This window comes from Seriola dumerili, unplaced genomic scaffold, assembly GCF_002260705.1.
Source record: "Seriola dumerili isolate Sdu_G_001 unplaced genomic scaffold, Sdu_1.0 BDQW01000533.1, whole genome shotgun sequence".
Taxonomy (NCBI): Eukaryota; Metazoa; Chordata; class Actinopteri; order Carangiformes; family Carangidae; genus Seriola; species Seriola dumerili.
The window spans coordinates 1159606-1178094 of NW_019174788.1; the positions used below are offsets into that span (position 1 = coordinate 1159606).

General features: G+C 40.2%; 1 protein-coding gene across 4 annotated transcripts; it reads right to left on the reverse strand.

The window, feature by feature from the left end:
• Positions 1-1295: 1295 nt before the first annotated feature.
• Positions 1296-17067, reverse strand: LOC111235763 (thyroid hormone receptor-associated protein 3-like). 4 transcript variants are annotated; one of them, XM_022764291.1, is made up of 11 exons: positions 16937-17067; positions 11733-11877; positions 7792-8700; positions 6642-7325; positions 6164-6339; positions 5621-5732; positions 5222-5306; positions 3682-3863; positions 3390-3570; positions 3071-3214; positions 1296-2931 (listed from the first exon to the last, which is right to left on the reverse strand). In XM_022764291.1, exons 2-11 carry the CDS (start codon positions 11852-11854, stop codon positions 2707-2709), a joined length of 2820 nt encoding a protein of 939 aa, XP_022620012.1. In that variant the 5' UTR covers positions 11855-11877; positions 16937-17067; the 3' UTR covers positions 1296-2706. The 4 variants fall into 4 exon arrangements, with proteins under 4 accessions (XP_022620012.1, XP_022620013.1, XP_022620015.1 ...); XM_022764292.1 differs by lacking the exon at positions 16937-17067 and adding an exon at positions 12007-12193; XM_022764294.1 differs by lacking the exon at positions 3071-3214.
• Positions 17068-18489: the final 1422 nt, after the last annotated feature.

Sequence of the window (18489 nt, forward strand, 5' to 3'; positions counted from 1 at the left end):
TTGCTCAAGTTACAATACATTATTTTGGTCATCAGATATGAGGACCAGCTCCACTCAAGCACTTCCTCATCTCCTCTGTTGACAAATACGTCATGTCAGTTAAGTCGTCAATAGTGTGAAGAAGCCTGGGACATTGACCATTTTGTCCTCTAAAGGTTTTGTCTTGGACGACATTCAGTGTCTTGTTTTCAAAAAGAACAATTTTTGTGTTTGAGAATTTAAAGAATCTATGAAATTATGTATTAATACAAACTGCTGATTTTAGAATAAGTCAACTACGCTAAAATGTACAAATTACGTACAATAAAATGGTATGATACAGAAGAAGAATGCCACTCCATCATATATTCTGAAAAGAAAAATTTTCATTCCACAATTGGAAACTGGCTACTTGAAGTCTTGATGGACAGGAGAACAAGTTTTATGTGAAGTCCTTACTTTTGAATCCAGAAATGTCTCAGTTTGATGCTCATGATTTCCATGGCGTCTTTATAAAACGTATAAAAGTTATCTTGGTCACCTTTTTAATCGAGTGCTGACCAAACACAAGGCTGAGTTACTGTAATCCCAAAATCTGAACTACAGAATGATAAAGGAGAAGCTGCACTGTGTGATTTTTACAGAATGCCCTAATCCCACACATGAAATGTCGCTCCATGCAGACATTTGACACTTCTTATTATTGTGTGTACATGAGTCAACCTAAGTTGTAATATGGTGAGTAAACACTCTTCAGACTTACCAATGATGTTTTAGGATCTCCAGGTAGCATACGCTAATTTGTGAATTATTGGCGCTTAAACACAGGATGGCAGTGTCATCCAAAAATCTAGATATGTAGTTACCTGCTGTGCAGCTGCTGCAATTCTTTATGTGCACGATGAAGGAACCAGCGGCCCCCAGGGGTCTGTGTTTAAATTCATGGTCATACAGGGTCTTGACTTTTCCTTTTTGTCCAAGTTGGACAGCACAACAGAAATCAGCTGTAACCCTAAATAGGTAAATAGGTTTACCTTCATTTGCTACATTATTTTGGGGAGGAAATAAGTCTGCTAAGTGGTATTTAAAATTAGCAGTTGGAGACTGATCATATGGTTCTCAAGATGTTTATTCAGTGGGTGCACAGTGCTGCAGTTCACTGTGCGAACTGATGCAGGTTGAGTTGCTTGCTTCTTGTGACCTTTTCCATAAATGTTAAGTGGAGAAAACTGCAATGATTGTTGTGAAGTGTCATTTCAAACTAATTGCTCTAATATGTAAGAGAAATTGCAATGAAAGACACATCAAGGCGGGCATCAAAGAAATCAGTGTCTCTTTAATTTACAATCTCTAAGAAAAAAAACCAGTAACAACACCTACTTTTTAAAAAAAAGCATTATTTCCTAAGCAGGTAATCTTTAAACAGTTAAACATGAATCTCAGTCTGTAGGCCTGTGTTGTACAAATAAGACCAGTGCACCCACAGCAAGGCACATATTGTGTAATTCAGATGTATTGACAGTTAGCCAAACAGAAATAAATTTAATCCTAAACTTCAACAAAAAACACAGGCACTGAGAGAACATTCTTATTGTAGGATTAGACATAATCCTTGTCATATAAACTGCCCTGTACTTCTGTTACAGACTATACACTAAACAACTGCTCGTTTTGAACCTGTTAAATGTTGACACGGTTGCACACAATTTACATGAACTGGCTAAACATCATTGGCTGGAGAAAAGCTTGCAATCTGCAAACAAAAATCACATAAACATCTATTGTAATAAGAACACATTCTCCTTTTACATTATAAAGTCATAATCCTGCCTAACAGGTACAAAAACTACAACGAATGTCTCTGGAGGAAAAAAAAATAAAATCACTATCAGTATTATACATTGATTAGTGGTATCCAAGATCAAGCAAAGAGCTACTGTGAAGAGTAGAAATCTGTGATAGTAAAATGTTCCATGAACATGTTAAATGTTCAGGTAGTTAGCCTGATAACATTCTCCTACGCTGCCAGATATTGTTATAGATCTGTTGTACAATGACAGACTACAGAAAGTAACCTTTGACCCTGTACAGTTTGGTCCCATTGTCAGATCAGGGTCATTTGTAGAGTGCTGAATTGGCTAAACAGTGATGTGTTTTTTATGTCAACATGAACTACAGTGTATTTATTGCTGTCATTTTACTCCAGGCAAGACACAGTTAGGGAATTAAGGTAGATTTCAATGCATATAGCAGTACCATAATTCACCTCGTAGGCTATTCAGAAAACATTTCTTCATTTTCACAAGTATAAGGCACAAGCTGATTTGATCTACAATGTAATTTTGTCTTGCTACTTCAAAATACAAGAGCAATTCAGTATTAATTATTAATTAATCCAAGTGAGAAAAGTGTAAATATTACTAAAATGCTGAACAGAAGAATTCACTATAAAAAGCAAAGAAACATGTAACACAAACTCGTGAGTTGTCATGAGACACAGCATTTCACCCTTAAACAGTGCTTCTACTAGTAACAAGCTGTATCCTGATGTAGTAACTGGTTGTGTCCAGTCAAAGTGAAATTAAAGCTTAAAAGTTTTCCTAGCAATAGACTCATAAAACATTTTAATCTGCATTTATTGATCCATTGTGATGGATAAAAATTACTGAGTCAGTTCCCATAACAACACAGAAAACAATTAAGATTTTCAGCAGACTGCTTCAACGCTCAAGTTTCTCCCACTTTATGGTCCTGTTCTGCCTCCTCTGCCTGTGCACCACCTTGCTCCCCATTGACCTGGAACTTGTCATGGGCCCATCGGGTGCTATTGGTGTTAGAGGCCCCGGTGGCTTTGCGGATGATGAATCGTGCCCTTCCACGCGAGAAGCTTCCCCGCCCTCGCCCTCGATTGTCCATCCACTTGCACTCTGCCTCCCCGTCTCTGTCGTCGTGCTGGGAGGAAGCAAGGGGAAAGGAAGGAGGGGGTGTCAAGACAACTGTACAATAACCTGAGCTAGATTAGACTAAGTTTCAACCAAGTGTGTGAATTTAAAGAGATAAGAGGCATGAAAGGGCAAGAGATTGACCCTACCAAGTAGTATTGTTTACTCTTGGGAGTGTACTCTGGGTCCCAGTCTTCACTTTTTGGATGTCCTGCCATGTTCATGGGGTTACTAAGTGAACTGTTTCCCTGATAGTTGCCTCTGTTCCAGCCCCTCCCACGAATTCGTACTTGCTTTAATTAGAGGAAAAGAAAAGCAGCTGAATAGAAGAGAAATCACTGACAGAACTATCCATAAAAGTCAAGTGTACAGTATAACTTGATGCAGTTATTCCTCCAATCTTTGCTCCTTAAAGAGGATCATATCTCCTTAAAACACAACCTACCCAACAAAGTTTGTTAAACTTACAAATCCTCCACGTGGCCTTCCTCTTTCAGGCCCTGGTAACTCCTTCTGACCCAGTCTTGCCCTATCAAAGCCTTCATCTTTGGAATCAGACTTGTCCTGGGGCAAATCTCCTTCTTGTTGGGACTTGGAGGATGAGGAAGACGAGGACGAACTTGAGCGAGAGCGCTTCTTCTTATTTTTCCTTAAAGCAGAAATGGTACATGCAAACATCCTTCATGCCCAGCTGTTTATAGTGCAGGGTATATGAACAACAGTATTAAGCATATTTGTAGTATAGGGTGGTTAGACATACTTTGATTTCTTGTGGCTTTTGGAGGATTTTTCTGCAGACCTCTCTCTACTAGAATCTGGGGAATCCCCTGTATCTCTTCCCCGATCCTGATTATAATCTCTTTCATGGGTGGAATATTTTTTACGGCGCTCAATATCCAAACGAAGGTCCATTGGGTCACCCTTTATTTTTTCCCCGCCGTCCTGGGCAAACCAAAACAGAACACAACGTAGTGGACAGACTTTGCATTAGCATGAAGATGCTATCATTCTGCTCTCAGCCAAGCTGGTCTGTAAACTAAATAGTGGAAAAAGGGGACGAACCCGGGTAACAGCCAGCTGGCATGAATAAAACCAAGTCATTCAGGAGTAAATTTTCCAGTGCACTTAAAGGGCCAGACCAGTAGTTTTGCATGTTTTTGGGATTACCTAATTTCAACCATTCTCCAAAGCATATGTTTGTAGACTGACTTCATTTCTTCAAGGTGGCTACTTAAATATGGTATGAAAATCAACTTGCAAAGTCTTGGAATTTTCTTGAAAAAGGGCAACATATCACAGTCAGCTTTATTTTATTTGTGTCAAAGTGATGTTACTGCATGGTCAGCCATCAGAAGGGTGTGTTTTTAAAAACTCCCTCACTGGTGCATTGAAGTGGGACATGCCAGCATCTGAGACTTGAAGAATCCACTACTCAACAGCAACAAACGGCACCAATGTCATTCGTTGCTCGTTTGTCTTCCACATTTAACATGACTTCCAACAACAAGGTGCGTTTGCAAGTGGATTCAAAACAGTCTCCGAATACTCCCTGAGATGTGTTTTCTATTTCAAACAAGTTTAAAGTCATTGTCAGTTGATTATCATACCATACTGATGCCATGAACTGACACTAAAAGTTGCTGGGATGGTGGGAAACCAATCTAAAAACTTTGAGGTATGCTGTTGGTGTATATGCACGCTATAGGGTATTTGGCTGTACATGCAAAACCACCTCTATCTTTAGCAGCAGTGAAGAAAAAGGAGGATACGATCATTCAATAATTTGAGTTTACTCAATTTAACTGTTTCTTTTTTTAGTAGTGTTTACACTTCATGTTTACAAATTGTTGGCCATATATGTCCATGCGCATCAATAAAAAAACTGACGGTCTAGTCAAAAAGTTTAGCATGTCAAATATGAGCACAGGTGCATGTAGTGCTTGCTGTTGGTTATTTCCGTTCCTTATTTTTTTAAAGAATACTTACGAAGACAATTGCTTAGAGTCCTTTGAACAGCTTTGGCACAGTGGCTTCCATTTCTGACCTTATTTGATTCATTAGCCTTGGTCAGGCTTGTGCCAACAGTATAACTCACTCAATTCACCATGGGTGAAGGCGATATAACAAACAACAAAGTCAAAGTGCCTTATTTCGCATGTGCATTTCTTAGACTTTGAGCATCTCCCTTCAAGGAAAGCCACAGGCTTTAAGAGAGTGCAGTCTAAAGGCATCAGGCTTGCTCATTTGTTTGCTGTTGTTTGTTTTTCCAACATACTTCATACTGCAAAATGTTCAGTCACCTTGTAAGTGCCATCCTCTGAGCTTTTCATCGCCTCAAAAAGTTGAGAGTGTTTCTTAAAAGCACTCGTTGACACATCAATTCTTCTGTGGGAAAGAAACACAGTTAAAACAGACAATTAAATGCACATAGTAACGGGAACCACACCACAGCAAAGCTACCAAAACATCAAAACTGTGAGACTACACTGAACTGCGAGGACAACACAAAACAGAAAAAAGAAAAAGAAAAACGGGTGGGAAAATAAAACTGACCTCCACCGAGCATGAGAACAAATAAGCCAAGATAGTCTGTTGATTTTCAGGTAGGAAAGGTGAGAGGAATACCTGAAAGCTGTTAAAAGAGGAGGTGAAGCCACAGCACACTGAAGGTGAGAGGGTCACTCAATAGGCGACTCTACCTGTGTATCTCTGGGCTTTTTCTTGGCTTCATCATTTCCTTCTCTGCAGCGCGTCTTTGGTACATGGTGAATCGCTCGTTAAGAGTCATGCCAGAAGATGGAAAGTGCTGAGCTGTCAGGGTAAACAATAAGAAATAAAGGCTGTAGTAAATCCAGATTTATTTATTTATTAGATCATTATGGTTAATGTTGCAAATCAATGGTTTTATGGCAATATTGTATTTTTATACAATTTTTGCATCAATGTCATGAAGTGTACCCTGATTTGTCAAGTATTTCATTCACTGGATTAACCAAGACAGACATACCTCATGTTCATTGAGTCCATTAACAGTTTCCTAATTGTGATGTAGTTTGTCACTGATTTGAAAGTTAAAGATGAGCCTATGCTGAGTAACCTCCATGGCCAAAGTAAATACAATATGGCGTGTAATTCTGAAAAACGGATGCTTTCCTTCGTCACTGAAGAACCTGTGTCATTTTAGATGAATCTGTGTTGGGAATAATGGGTCAAGACATGTCTTAGACACAGTGGGGACTCACCTTTAATGTGGTGAACGATGGTGACAATATGTTGAGCAAACAGCTCAGAGGGACTCCTGGGTAACTGAGCAGCCTGTTGAACATGTTGAAAGATGGAGCGAAACTGCTGATCCTTTTTTGAGGACTGCACAAGATCCTGAGACAACTGTCGCTCCTCAGCTAAAATATCAGAAGAGCTGAAAATGATGAAAAAAAAGACATGCTTTTTTGTCTCTGCCTCTTCTTTATATATATATATAATATATATATATATAAAATAGGCTAAAAACAAAACATATTGTTCCTCAATATGAACAACACAGGTAAAGCCTTGCAGTAAATGCATTGTTTTTCTTTTTCATAAGAAATCAGTATATCATCAGTTTACAACAGAAGTGCAGCTACTATTGCAAAGTCTACAGCAGGGTGCACAGGTCTGACCTCTGGCTCACTGAGGAAAGACCCCATATGGGACAAGAAACTATAGTTTGGTGCTCACCTCATCAAGCTATCTCCAAGGAAATCCATTCTGACATTAAATTTAGCTTCCTGTTTTCTTGTGGACATGAGAGGTGAGTCCTCTCCCCTGACCATAAACATCTCTCTGTCAGAGTTCCTCCTTGGTGGTGGTGTGGGAGATGGGATAGAGGGAGATTTTGCCATCTTCCTGGCTTTACAACTCGTGTCTGGGGAGAGTTCCTCAAATTTTCCTGTTAACTCCCTCTTGGCGAGGGCGGCGGCAATGGCTGCTGCTTTATCGTGCTTCCGACTGAGATATATCTCCTCTGCCATGGCGTCGAGGTCACTGTTAGCTATCTGTGAATGGGCCGCATTCTGCCATTTGCCAAAACACTCTTCGAACAGTTCACGGGCTGAGTGAGTGACCTTGCTCTTTGGCTTAGAGGAGTCATCCCCATTGTGCCAGTCTTTGTGACATGGCTTTGAATGAGGCTTGATGATCACCTCCTCCTCTTCCTCTTCCAGAAAAGGAGAAGCTTTCAAAAAGCTGTTCAGAGACACTTCACTGTCAGCGTCGTCTTTGTACTTCCTCGACACTGAATCAGCGTTAGCTGCTGATGCTTTGCCATTTACTTTCCCCTGTTCCATATTCACATCATTTGCCTCTGTGTTCTTGCCATTTTCCCAAGCAGATGTAGCTTTTTTATTTTGCTCCTCGAGAAACCTAAACAACAACAAACAGATAAAGAGTTGCATCTAGCTGGACATGCTACTTGAGAAACTGCATAATGTAAATTTACAGAAAACCAAATGGTAGGGTCTTTACAAATTAAAACAGGGAAATCAGTCAGACAAGTCTTCTATCTATGAAAATAAAGACATAAAGCCTCAATGAATTTCAATGAAAAACAATGCTGTTTGACAAATCAAATATTTTGAAAATCCCTCTAAATCTCTGAATTTTATTTTAGTCTGCTGTGACAACCACACTTGACTACCCAAAGCTTGGATTGCCATGGGAACAACAAGACACAAGTTATTGTGTGATCTAAAAAAAAAAGGCATGTGAAAGCATTTTAACAACCAAACAAGGATTCATAACATGGTATGTGTATATCTATAAAGCTTGCATAGTTTGCTAAAACAATGTCAGAATTAATTTGAGAGAAGAAAAGTAAAATCAGCCTTACTTTCTGAAGGCAATAGAGATTGCTGTTTTATCTCCATCCAGGTATTCCTCATTGGAGAAGAAGTCAAAGCTGGAAAGCATTGGGTTTAGACCTTCACGTGAGGGTTTTTTCATGGAGGATGAACTACACACCATCTGCCAGGAGGGGGCGCCATTGCCGATGTCATTTGTGCTTTTAGGGGAGGAACCAGACTGTTTAGTAGTTTGGCTGCTCTGACCAGAGTTTACCAGAGGACTGGTTCTCTTTGGACTGCTGTTGCAGTCTGTCAGGGCCTGCCAGTTCCCCTCAGTTTTCCCACTGCCTGTGCCGTCTTTGGCATCTTCTGCCGACACCCCGACAGGCTCTACTGGATCCCCATCTCCCCCTCCTCCCTTTTGGACCTCCTTTGAGGCCGAGTGCTCCTCTGTCACATCTTTAGAGTTCTGATTAGCCAGCAGCAAGGACGGCCTGCATTTGGGAGAGGACGAGTGCGAGGAGGAGGAAGAATGCTGAGAGTGTCTAGATAATGGCGAGGAGGATCGGTCAGAGTGCTGAGTGTGACTTTGAGGGGGGCTCCCTGAGCGTTTCTGGAGGTTGTGCGATCGTCCACGCGGATGGTTTTGATGCTGCTGTTGCTGCTGCTGCTGCTGTTGTTGTTGTTGCTGCTTTTGAGGGTACTGCTTGTAATTCTTCCAGTTGGGGCGGAAGTTGTTATTGTTATAGCCGCCGCCGCCGCCGCCGCCACCCCCACCACCACGCTGGTACCGTCCACGTGGGAAGTAGCCCCGACCTCGGCCCCTGAAGTTGTATGGTCTCCGGAAGCCGCGGTGGTAGCCCCGAAACTCTCGGTTGTTGTGGTATCCTCTCGGATATTTCTTCTCCCGGTTATAAGACGGAGAATGAGATCTTGACCGTGACCGAGACCTAGAGCTACGAAAAGGTTGAGGAGAGAAAGAAAGCACATAACTCCTTTCTGGAAAGAGGCAGATGTAACACATGCTGAGTTTTTCTGGTTTCTAGCCCCAAAAATAGAAAACTCCAGAGATGTTATGTAATGCAACACTACCACAAACTGTAAACCACAGCCTAAAATGAAGTTAAGTTCTGATACAGTTTCAACAAAAGACAGACACTTATGCAGGCACACTCTGTGTACACACTTTGATATCAAAGTGTATTTTTCTGGTGAGCAAAAAAAAAAAAAAAAAAAGGCATTAAATGTAATATGCATCTACTTTTATTCAATGTTGTAAGCAAGACACACAATTCCCTTTAGGCACATGCTAAGTGTTTTCATCTGATCATTTAGCTCACTGACACACACAACAACAGGTCCACCTGGTCAGTATATAAATGCTTTGATTTTTGCTGTTCTTAAAATAAATACGAGAATATTAGTTACAGTGTAGTGCACTGAATGACATGATGGCTGAACAGACAGAAAACTACAGGAACTCAGACTTTATTAAATAAATAAATAATGAGTCTTTGGTGTAGGAAAACAACAACGATGACATCTTACAATACTGTTTGTTGACAAACAAACAATGATGAATACCACTTGAACAGTATAATACCACTTTAAACCAGTCTGTTCGATTTTCTTAAACAGATGTTGCGCATGTAACAAGCAAGGTGGATACATACGAATTACAAAACCATAAAACACATTCTGACATAACTGCAGCTGCAAATAGCTGATATAGAACAGTTTGAATTGCCAAAACATGTCAGTATATAACATGTGGGCTTCCATGTTGAGAGAAGCACACAAAGAGCGGTGCGCGGAGAAAAGCTGAGATTTCACAGCGTGGAGCTGAGCCAGGCTGCAGGTTCAGACAAGTCCACATGGTGGCTCTGCTGCGCTTCTCATTTGAAAATAATAATGCTTCGTGTTTTACTCAACCCTGAACACTTTAACACAGCCCTGCGAATATAACCGCAATACAGGATGTTCTCTACTTCAGATTAATAATCTTTTCAGCCAAACTTTTATGTTTAAACATAACCACATTTCTACACGACAGTCACAACTTTCCACTGCGTTCTAAGAGATAATGAATCTACATGTTGTATCACTTTTTTTTTTCAACAAACTACATCTTCAGCAACTTTTCTACAATTGTCGATAAAGAAAAAGTGACTGCTCAGTCAGTTTCCCATTGAAATGTTAATATAATGAAGATTTCCTTAAGTATGTTAATGACTGACAACAAGCTGACAACATACTGCAGCACTATATTTCTAAACTGACAGAGCCAAGCAGTGCAGCACTACATGCAAACACATTATAAAGCCATAGTAAAAAGGCGGAAAAAGCACATAACTCACCTAGTGTGTTTTTTCATTGGAATACAGAGTGATTAAAGAAGGCAGCGCACTGAGCAGCACTGCACACTCACAGTGCGAGCTACAGATACTGCAGCTCCTCTGGCCAGCTCTGGTGAAGCGGGGAGTCACATGGACCATATGAGGGGGGAAAAAAAAATCTACGCAAATCCTTTGACTCTATGCTTGCCAGTTACAAGGGCTGTTCAACCAGTGTAGTAAGGCTTTATAAAAAGATCTATTGGACCAAAATACTAATTTATGTAATATTCCAGCAAGATACAATATAGCTTCTCTTATTATATTTTACATAAGTCACTAAGGAAAGTCGCTACACTGTGTCCCATTTAAACCCTGAGGTGTTAAAAGCAAGGGATGGTGACAGTGAGAGATGGTGAAGATTAAGCTCCAAACTGGAACTGTTTCTCGGTTTTAGTTATCAGTCCTGTCAACATGTTGGGGATGTTTTCCCCAGGAGGTTGTAGGGGGATAAATCATTTCCGTGTGTGTGTGTGTGTGTGTGTGTTTCTTTCCTTGGGTGTTGGTATTTCTGTAAAACCTATGCAAATGTGTGCATTCATGGTTTTACAGTTCCACAAGCCCATGTGCACGTTGTGTTCAGGAAGAGTTAACCATTAGATTCCTTCCATGTCTCTTCTTTATGCTAATTTTAATGTGAGCTGCGACGCTGCCAGGAAATGAGCTGCCCTGCCATTTTACTGCCATGCCACAGTCATTCTGCCAGAAACAGCAGAGGCATCGGAGTGAAGCTTGGCCTTTTCTTCCAAGCGCACATCATAGCCAGCAGATCACCCCACAGCCAGGGCATTTTTGCTTAAGCAAAGCAAAAAAACACCAAACACTGCCTTGATAGACTTGATAAAATATTTCCATATGCCACTGAGGTTGAAGTATATACAAATGTTTTCCCATATATTGCAAACAATATTACTGAATAATATTCTCTCAAGCTTCAGTTAAGTCACTAACCAGCAGCTGAACTCTTTCTCAAACTCCTCTAGACACAGAAGCTGAAGCCAGTCTTTGGGTCAGACCCAAATCCATTAATACGCTACACCAGCTTTTGTCCATTCATATGAGAACTAAACTCATGAAGTCGAGGACAAGAGAAAGTCTTGCAGATGGCAATCAACAGATACGCAGCTAACAGGAAAGGCTGATAACACAACACAGAGCTGCCTGTTGACATACTCCCACTGTCAAAATAAATTACTTGCAAATACTTACTAAAAATAATAACTTCACATCACATCTTAACAGCACATTGTACAGTCCATCCTTGAAGGACGGGCTAAAATTTACTACATAGAATTAGTGGGAAATATGCAGGAAAAATGGGATGATCAATGTTGATGTCCTTGCTTAACCTGACGGCATTTTGTCTGTTGCACCTGCTGCTAGTTTCCAGTTATTCATGCTTCAGGAATTAGGTGGGTCAGTGCATTCTACGCTCATATATACTGCAACACAGTTTGTTCTAGACAAAGGCTCAGAACAGCAATAACAAAGCTAAATAAGGGTTGAAGAAAAACCAGGTTGCTCTTATCCCCAAGGACACAACACAGCAAAGAGATTTGTCAAACAGAATGCATGGTTCATAAAATGGACTCTACCTGTAACGACGCCTCCTGGACCGGGACCTGGAGCGACTTCTGGATCGCGAGGTGGAGCGGGATCTTGACCGGGACCTTGAGCGGCTCCGAGACCTTGAGGCTGATTTTGTTGATCTGGACATCACTGCAGCCAGCCCACCTCAAACTGTCACACAAAAGAGTTGTACGTCCGAGTTAGGATTTGGAAAATGTAAGAACCCAAACAGTACAAATTGTAAAAAAAAAACAAAAAAAAAAAACAAATGGATAAAAAATAAAGGCCTTTTTAAATCACCTTTTCAAGCTGCACAGAATGGGTATTAACCATCTGCGCCAACAGCTGAATGAGCAATTAGCACAGTTGGAAAAAATGAATTTAAAGAAAGCAGAGATCTGTTAATCCGTTAAATAAAATATCCAACACCGATTAGCCATCCGAGATGCGCTTCAAAAGCCCAGTTGGTGCAAAAGCTGAGTGAAGAAACGGAGCAGCTGTGAAAAAGGAAGAAGGCAATTGGGAGTAGTGTAGGGCATCCAAACAGAACCAGTTTTATTTAGTCAGCGATCATTTGCATAGAGGGCAGTCTTATGTCAGTCATCTGACTTCTTAACTGTCGAGCCAACTATAAAATATTTAACACAAAGATACGCTTATCAGTAAGATATGCCAAACCTGTTCTAGAAGGTATACAGCAAATCAACATAAAGAATATGATGGTGACAGAAATGCTTGTTCCCTTCACACTAAATAGACAACACAGCTTTAGTGTTCAGTGCTATTGTTTTTCTAAGTTGAACTCGGCATCACTGTATTTCTTTGAATGACTCACCTATACATATACCATAAGTCTCTCCATCACCATCATTTTATGCTATATATATGTCAAATAGATGAATACAGTCCTGCTAGTAAACAAATGTAGTGCGTATGTGTCTCTACAGAAAATTTAACACCAGTCTCGTCTAGTATTTGCTTAGTTGTTGTTTCCGCTTTCTCATTTGAGATTAAAAGTACTAATTACTGTTAAACTCGCACCTAGCTGGTCCAAAGTTAAATACTTCAGCTCACCATCAGTCCACTCAGGTAATGGGAAAGTAGTTAATTTCCTCTGTAGCTAACTCACCATATTTGCTTGTGGTTAAAGATCCGCTGTGAATATGCTACCAGAGATGCTGCACTTTTAACTTCATGCTCAGTGCTCACAGGTCTCAGATATGATTATAACTTCAAAGGATGTTTCCGCTCAACTCCTCCAGGGTTTCACTTGTACACTCTCAAAATTATTAATACAACTCTATAGTAGGAGCATCTAATTCTTCCCAAGGCCCACACGGCATTATCTGTGACATATGGTCCTCGTAGAACAGTAAATGCCAGGGATCAAATAATTGATCTTTCATTATGAGAGTCATCTTCAGAGACTTTAGAAGGAGGAAATTGCCGACTACACATGACGGGGGATTTCAAAACCAGTGCACGCTATCACATGGTGGTCCTTGTGTGTATCCTTGCTACTATTTTGGAGAGTATTGAAATGGATCCCCCCCCCCCTTCCTCTTCGTGCTCGGTGAACTTCGCACTCTCCTCATTCCTGGCAGCTTGTTGTTTTTGGCTTTCAGATAATAATTTCCTGAAGGTCCAGCCTCAACAAACCGTCAATTTAGCTTACTGTGCACATTGAAAAGTATGGCATTCAGATGTGCCCCTTTCCAGCATGTGGTAGCACATGTAAAGCAAATACATTGGGACAGTCTTCTTAATTTTGCTTTATATACAAGAGGAAGTTATCCTTGAAGGCAATTCCAGGGGCGAAATCCAACTGTAGTGAATTGTTCTGAGTTAGTTATAATAGCTGTATAAAAATGTTGAAAACCAGCACATCTGCGTTTCAGACATTTTCACATGGCTGAAAATAGTTTTCCCGAAACTTCTGAATGGGTGTCATCAGAAACTGTATACAAAACGGCTACACACAGCTATGGTTCCCTAGCTGTTGAAACTATTGCATTATGCCTGCTTTATTAACTCAAACAACCTTATGTCTGTGCATGTGTATAAGGATCCCAAGCATTGTCTTTGTCTCCTGTACTCAGTATGAAAACTAGTGGGCAGAATTGAACAGTGGGATCTGTTTCCATTGATAACCAGCTGCAGCTGCTGCTCCTCCACACTGTGTGGTCGGCAGCCTAATCACTGAGATTTCAGCCTCTCTCAAAAAGGCTGTGGCAAGCTCGGTCTTTAATCACTTGCTACTAGATTTCAGCACACCAGAACAGTTAATGACATGGGCACACAAATGCAAACACACGTCTTTCTATACTTTTGTGGGACTTTTTATGTATTTATTTATATTTAATTAAATATGACTAAACCGAGAGCAAAAAAAAACACTTTGTCCATTGCCATCATCAAGGTATGTGTCAACCACTGAAATGCCATGCCATTGCACTTGTCAACTCTGTGCTAAATCCTCCACTTTATGGTGCAGGCACGAATAGCTGCACAGTAGCAAGACAAAACAAAATTTTTCCTAGTTTAAAGTCTAACTTGACCCTTCTGGGCTTCACTCCCAGGTCACCCTGTTATTGATTATCTCGTGCTTGGATCATCTGTTGTAAGATTTTGGGACAAACAGAATCATCACAGTATATTAGCTGGTATCTGAATGGACAACCTTTTTCACCTCATTTAAAACAAACAAACAAAAAAAAAAACCAAAACATTAACAACATTCAAAACTAGAAAAACAGGTCTTGAACACATAACTGAAGTAACACAGGGGAGTGAATAGATAGTTTTTAAATGCTAAAACAGAATTCAGCTGATCGTGGTTCTCACATTTGATAGAAGTTCAGTACTGTGGATATGCACATGATAAAGAGTCCCCTTGGAGGAGGGAGCGACAGCTGTATAATCCTCATCAGCTGCTTACTTCATGTAACAGCAAAAGTAGCTCTGATCAACAATGGTCCAGCAACTTGATACATGGCTCAAAGCATAGGAGAAGAAACGGTCCACTCAATCAACCACCCCATCATTAAGGCTGGGATGCCACAGTGGCAGCTGGAATCACATTTGCTATCTATATGTGCCCCTGAGACTCCAAGCCCGCTATTTCAGAAAAGCCAAAGCAACTGTCATTGGCACAATCTTTGGTTATTGACATGTAAGCGAGACACTTTTGCATGCTGGGTCGGTTAATGGATAGCGAACCCACTGGCAGCGCTGTTTCAGACGAGATAAACTTTGCAGCTTCCTCCTTTTTGGTTGTTTAATGAAACAATAAATCTTCTTCTGACTAGCCTGCTTCACTCAGCTATGTATGAATGAGTATTAGCTGGCTTGTTTGTCTTGAGGGAGCTACTGTAGACTGTTAGACAAACAGATGACCTCACGCATGAGATTTCATGCAACATTATTCTTTGCTAATCATCTACAATGACAGATGAACACCTTTCAGCTTGGCATTGAACTTGGCTGCAAGTTTAATGAAAACATGATCCCAGTAGCACCTAACTTTCTGCCAGCTACGGCAGTTCAGTATCACTCTATTCTCAACTGGGTAGTCTGTTTTGTTTGGAAGGACCTGTGCGGCTTTTAATCATTTAGTTCCAGTTGAAAATGTATTACACAAACAGTTGGCAACTTAAAAACTGTATGGTTTTCCCCCGACGCACATGAGGCTACTTCTGCCTGGAAAATGGCATATGGCAGAGTGACACTGAGGCATCCTCACACCGACATGCCTCTCATCTGTCTGTCATCACCACATTTGTGGAACACAAGGGGGGGAACTCAGCAGTTAAAGGTCCTCTCTATTTTGGTCAGTTGGTAACAGCCTGGCAAATGATGAGTTATAGTTGTTTATTTTCAAAATGATTACAATTGATTTTGTGTTTCCCTGTGCCCATCTCGTAAGCATAAAGGTGGAGACAAAGTTGGCGTGGCAGAGAGTGGCATGTTGTATAACCAGAGTAATTTCATTTCTGATGTGGCGGCACCAGTTTGTTTCACTGACTGAGGAGTTCCACACCCAGATGGTGCCAATAAAGTTGCACGCAGGCAGCACCATATTCATATATTTTGCCTATGAAGAACTTGCACAAATGTGATCTCCACCGACAGCAGCCTATGACACATACACATGGAGAGTTGATTAAGTGGTCGTCTCTATATCCTCACAAAGAAAGTGGCACAGACAGTCAGAACAGAAGTGAATGTGTTGTACTGCCACTTCAGTACGTGCCAGCATATTTAAACTTGGGCACACCTTTTCATTGTGTGTGCACTTTATGTGCAGCTGGTGTTTGTTAAAGAGGATCAACCTCAACCAGGATCCATGTAGCCTAGCAGGAAATTGCAATTTTTTTCTTTTTTTCTTTATTTTTTGCATCACTGCATCCCAGAAATAGATTCACATTGAACCACAAAAGCAAGTTATATGAGCATGTACAGGAAACTCATGACTAAGAGACGCTTCTTATTGCTGTGTGTAACTTGTTGGGCTTAATTGTAGCTGTTTACTGTAGATGGAGGGACAATTTAGTCAAACCTGCAATCTTGTCATGGGGCCAACCACTAAAAACAACAGTCCTACTACTGGTAAAATTAAACATCTCATTTTACTGAGGTTCCTCTAGAGTCCTCAGGTGGTCCGGTGATCTATTAAATCACATTCAAGATATAAATATTGTAAAATAGTAGCCTATCTGCATAAGGCTGCTGAGCATCCAGCAAATTATTCAACCCTTACTTCACAGATATTTTCACTACAGCTGTTCAAATGACATCATTGGACTTAAAATGAAAGCATATCAGAGGCAGTGGGTCATGTTCTGGATGGGATGGACACTGCATCCCGCTGTTTCTATAATGATGTATAAATCAAGTTCAGAAAAATAAGTAATCTAACATTTAACATCAGAGAAGCATTCAGAACAATGGCTCCCTCAGAAGACCAAATACCCCTATATACTGTATGGTCTAACAAATTACCGACCAAATGCTGATATTTTTCCAGTCGGCATTTATAACCAGGAACGGGATATCGCTGGATTTTCAGTGACATTTTGCCATGGATCAGCCACTGAGCTGCGTAACTTCCACACAACCGACTGTAAGCTTCATTTTCCATACTGCTGCCATTATGTCATAAACATATAATCTTTCGCGCAAATTATTGCCCAAAGAATAAAGAGAAAATGAATAACACTAAGCCACTTACCGGTCAGCGTTGTCGTTCAGTTCTGTCGCGTCACATTCAGGCACCGCGGCGTAAATCTGCAGAAATTAGTTAAAGACAGTTTCTCCCTGGTCTTGTCTGTTTGTCTGTGCTCTTGTGCCCAACTTGTGTCAAGTGAGTGTGTGTGTATATGTGTGTGTGCGTGTTAGCGTGTGTCGGCTGAAGTCTGCGGTGTTGAGAGAAAGGGGGTGTGACCGCTCCGTGTGGTTCAGAGGTTCATATTTCCTTCCGCCTTCGCCGTCTGTCAAAACACCGTCTTTAAATGAATGAATGAGCTCAGTAAGCCGTGCATTAGAAATATAGGAGGCTAACCGTGCCCTGTATCCCTGTAATAACATCATTCTGTCATAGAAGCCCAATAATCCCTGGCGAAAAGTCACTGTAGTAACCTTATTCCTACAGGGAGCAGCTACTGTGTCTTTGGTGCACAGTGGTGTTTAGTGACGTGTATTATAGTGGGAATATATATAATAATATGATGCCTGCAATGTTGAATTTGTTGACACCGTGATAGAGATGACTGTAGTCTATATTTAATGCAGTTCAGTGCAAGACCACCTTTATTACTTTTTTTTATTATAAACATGTAATTGAATTTCCATCAGTGTGAACAAAAATTGAACATTATAAACTCTATAAAAGTAGAATTTCTATTGGTTGAATTGCAATAGATTGTATAGGTGTACCTAATAAAGTGGCCACTGGGTATATATTTCGGCAGGAAGTGTACCCTTCATGTAATATATGACATATATGTCCCTAGAGTGATGTTTCCACATATGTCACTTATATAATTGTCACATATATACATCCTCTGGATATATGAAGACACAAATTTATAACATCTATGAAATACCCATAGTTAAACATACATATGTTCAAAATATCCATATGATGAAGTTTTATATGGTATAACATGTTGAGACCATATATGTTAATGATATATATTTAATTTGTGCATGTTAATTAAAAGAACACACATGTTGTTTTTCCTATTCTTATATGTCTATCTTCCTATTCTGGCAAAGTGGTCTCGGACCTTTGGAGCCCACTGTTTATAATATCAACATATATTGACTGGCTTTGGGATGAATATATATAATTATGTAACATGTCTACAATATAAGCAAATGTACATCTTTGTATAGGTTTAATAGGTTCCATATATAATTTATATATACTGTATGTTATATGAAATATATATATGAAAATTCAATACATGTACATATATAAAATTTGCATATGGGTCCACAGCATGTAGGCCTATTATTTGTATAGTCATAGTTATTAGATTCTTGCAGATGAATTAGATCCATCTACTTGCTTTTCCTGAGCTTTCAACTGCAATCTCACAGTCTTCAGAGGCTCAAGAGTGAATGGAGTGGAACAAACTTCACAGATGAGATCCATTTCACTCCATACTTATTGTACTTGTGCAATAGTGGTCATTCCTGCAAATGCATTTTATAGTTATCCTAAAGAACCACTGAAGCTAAAAAGACGTTGAACCAAGTGTCATGTCATTTGTTTTGAGG

Coding starts and splice junctions, on each gene's coding strand:
- LOC111235763 (XM_022764291.1), bottom strand. CDS start 11,854: ATGTCCAGATCAACAAAATCAGCCTCAAGGTCTCGGAGCCGCTCAAGG. Junction 8,701..11,732: donor TCCAGGAGGCGTCGTTACAG/GTAGAGTCCATT, acceptor ACCTTTTCGTAG/CTCTAGGTCTCGGTCACGGT. Junction 3,215..3,389: donor GAAGGCCACGTGGAGGATTT/GTAAGTTTAACA, acceptor CTCTAATTAAAG/CAAGTACGAATTCGTGGGAG.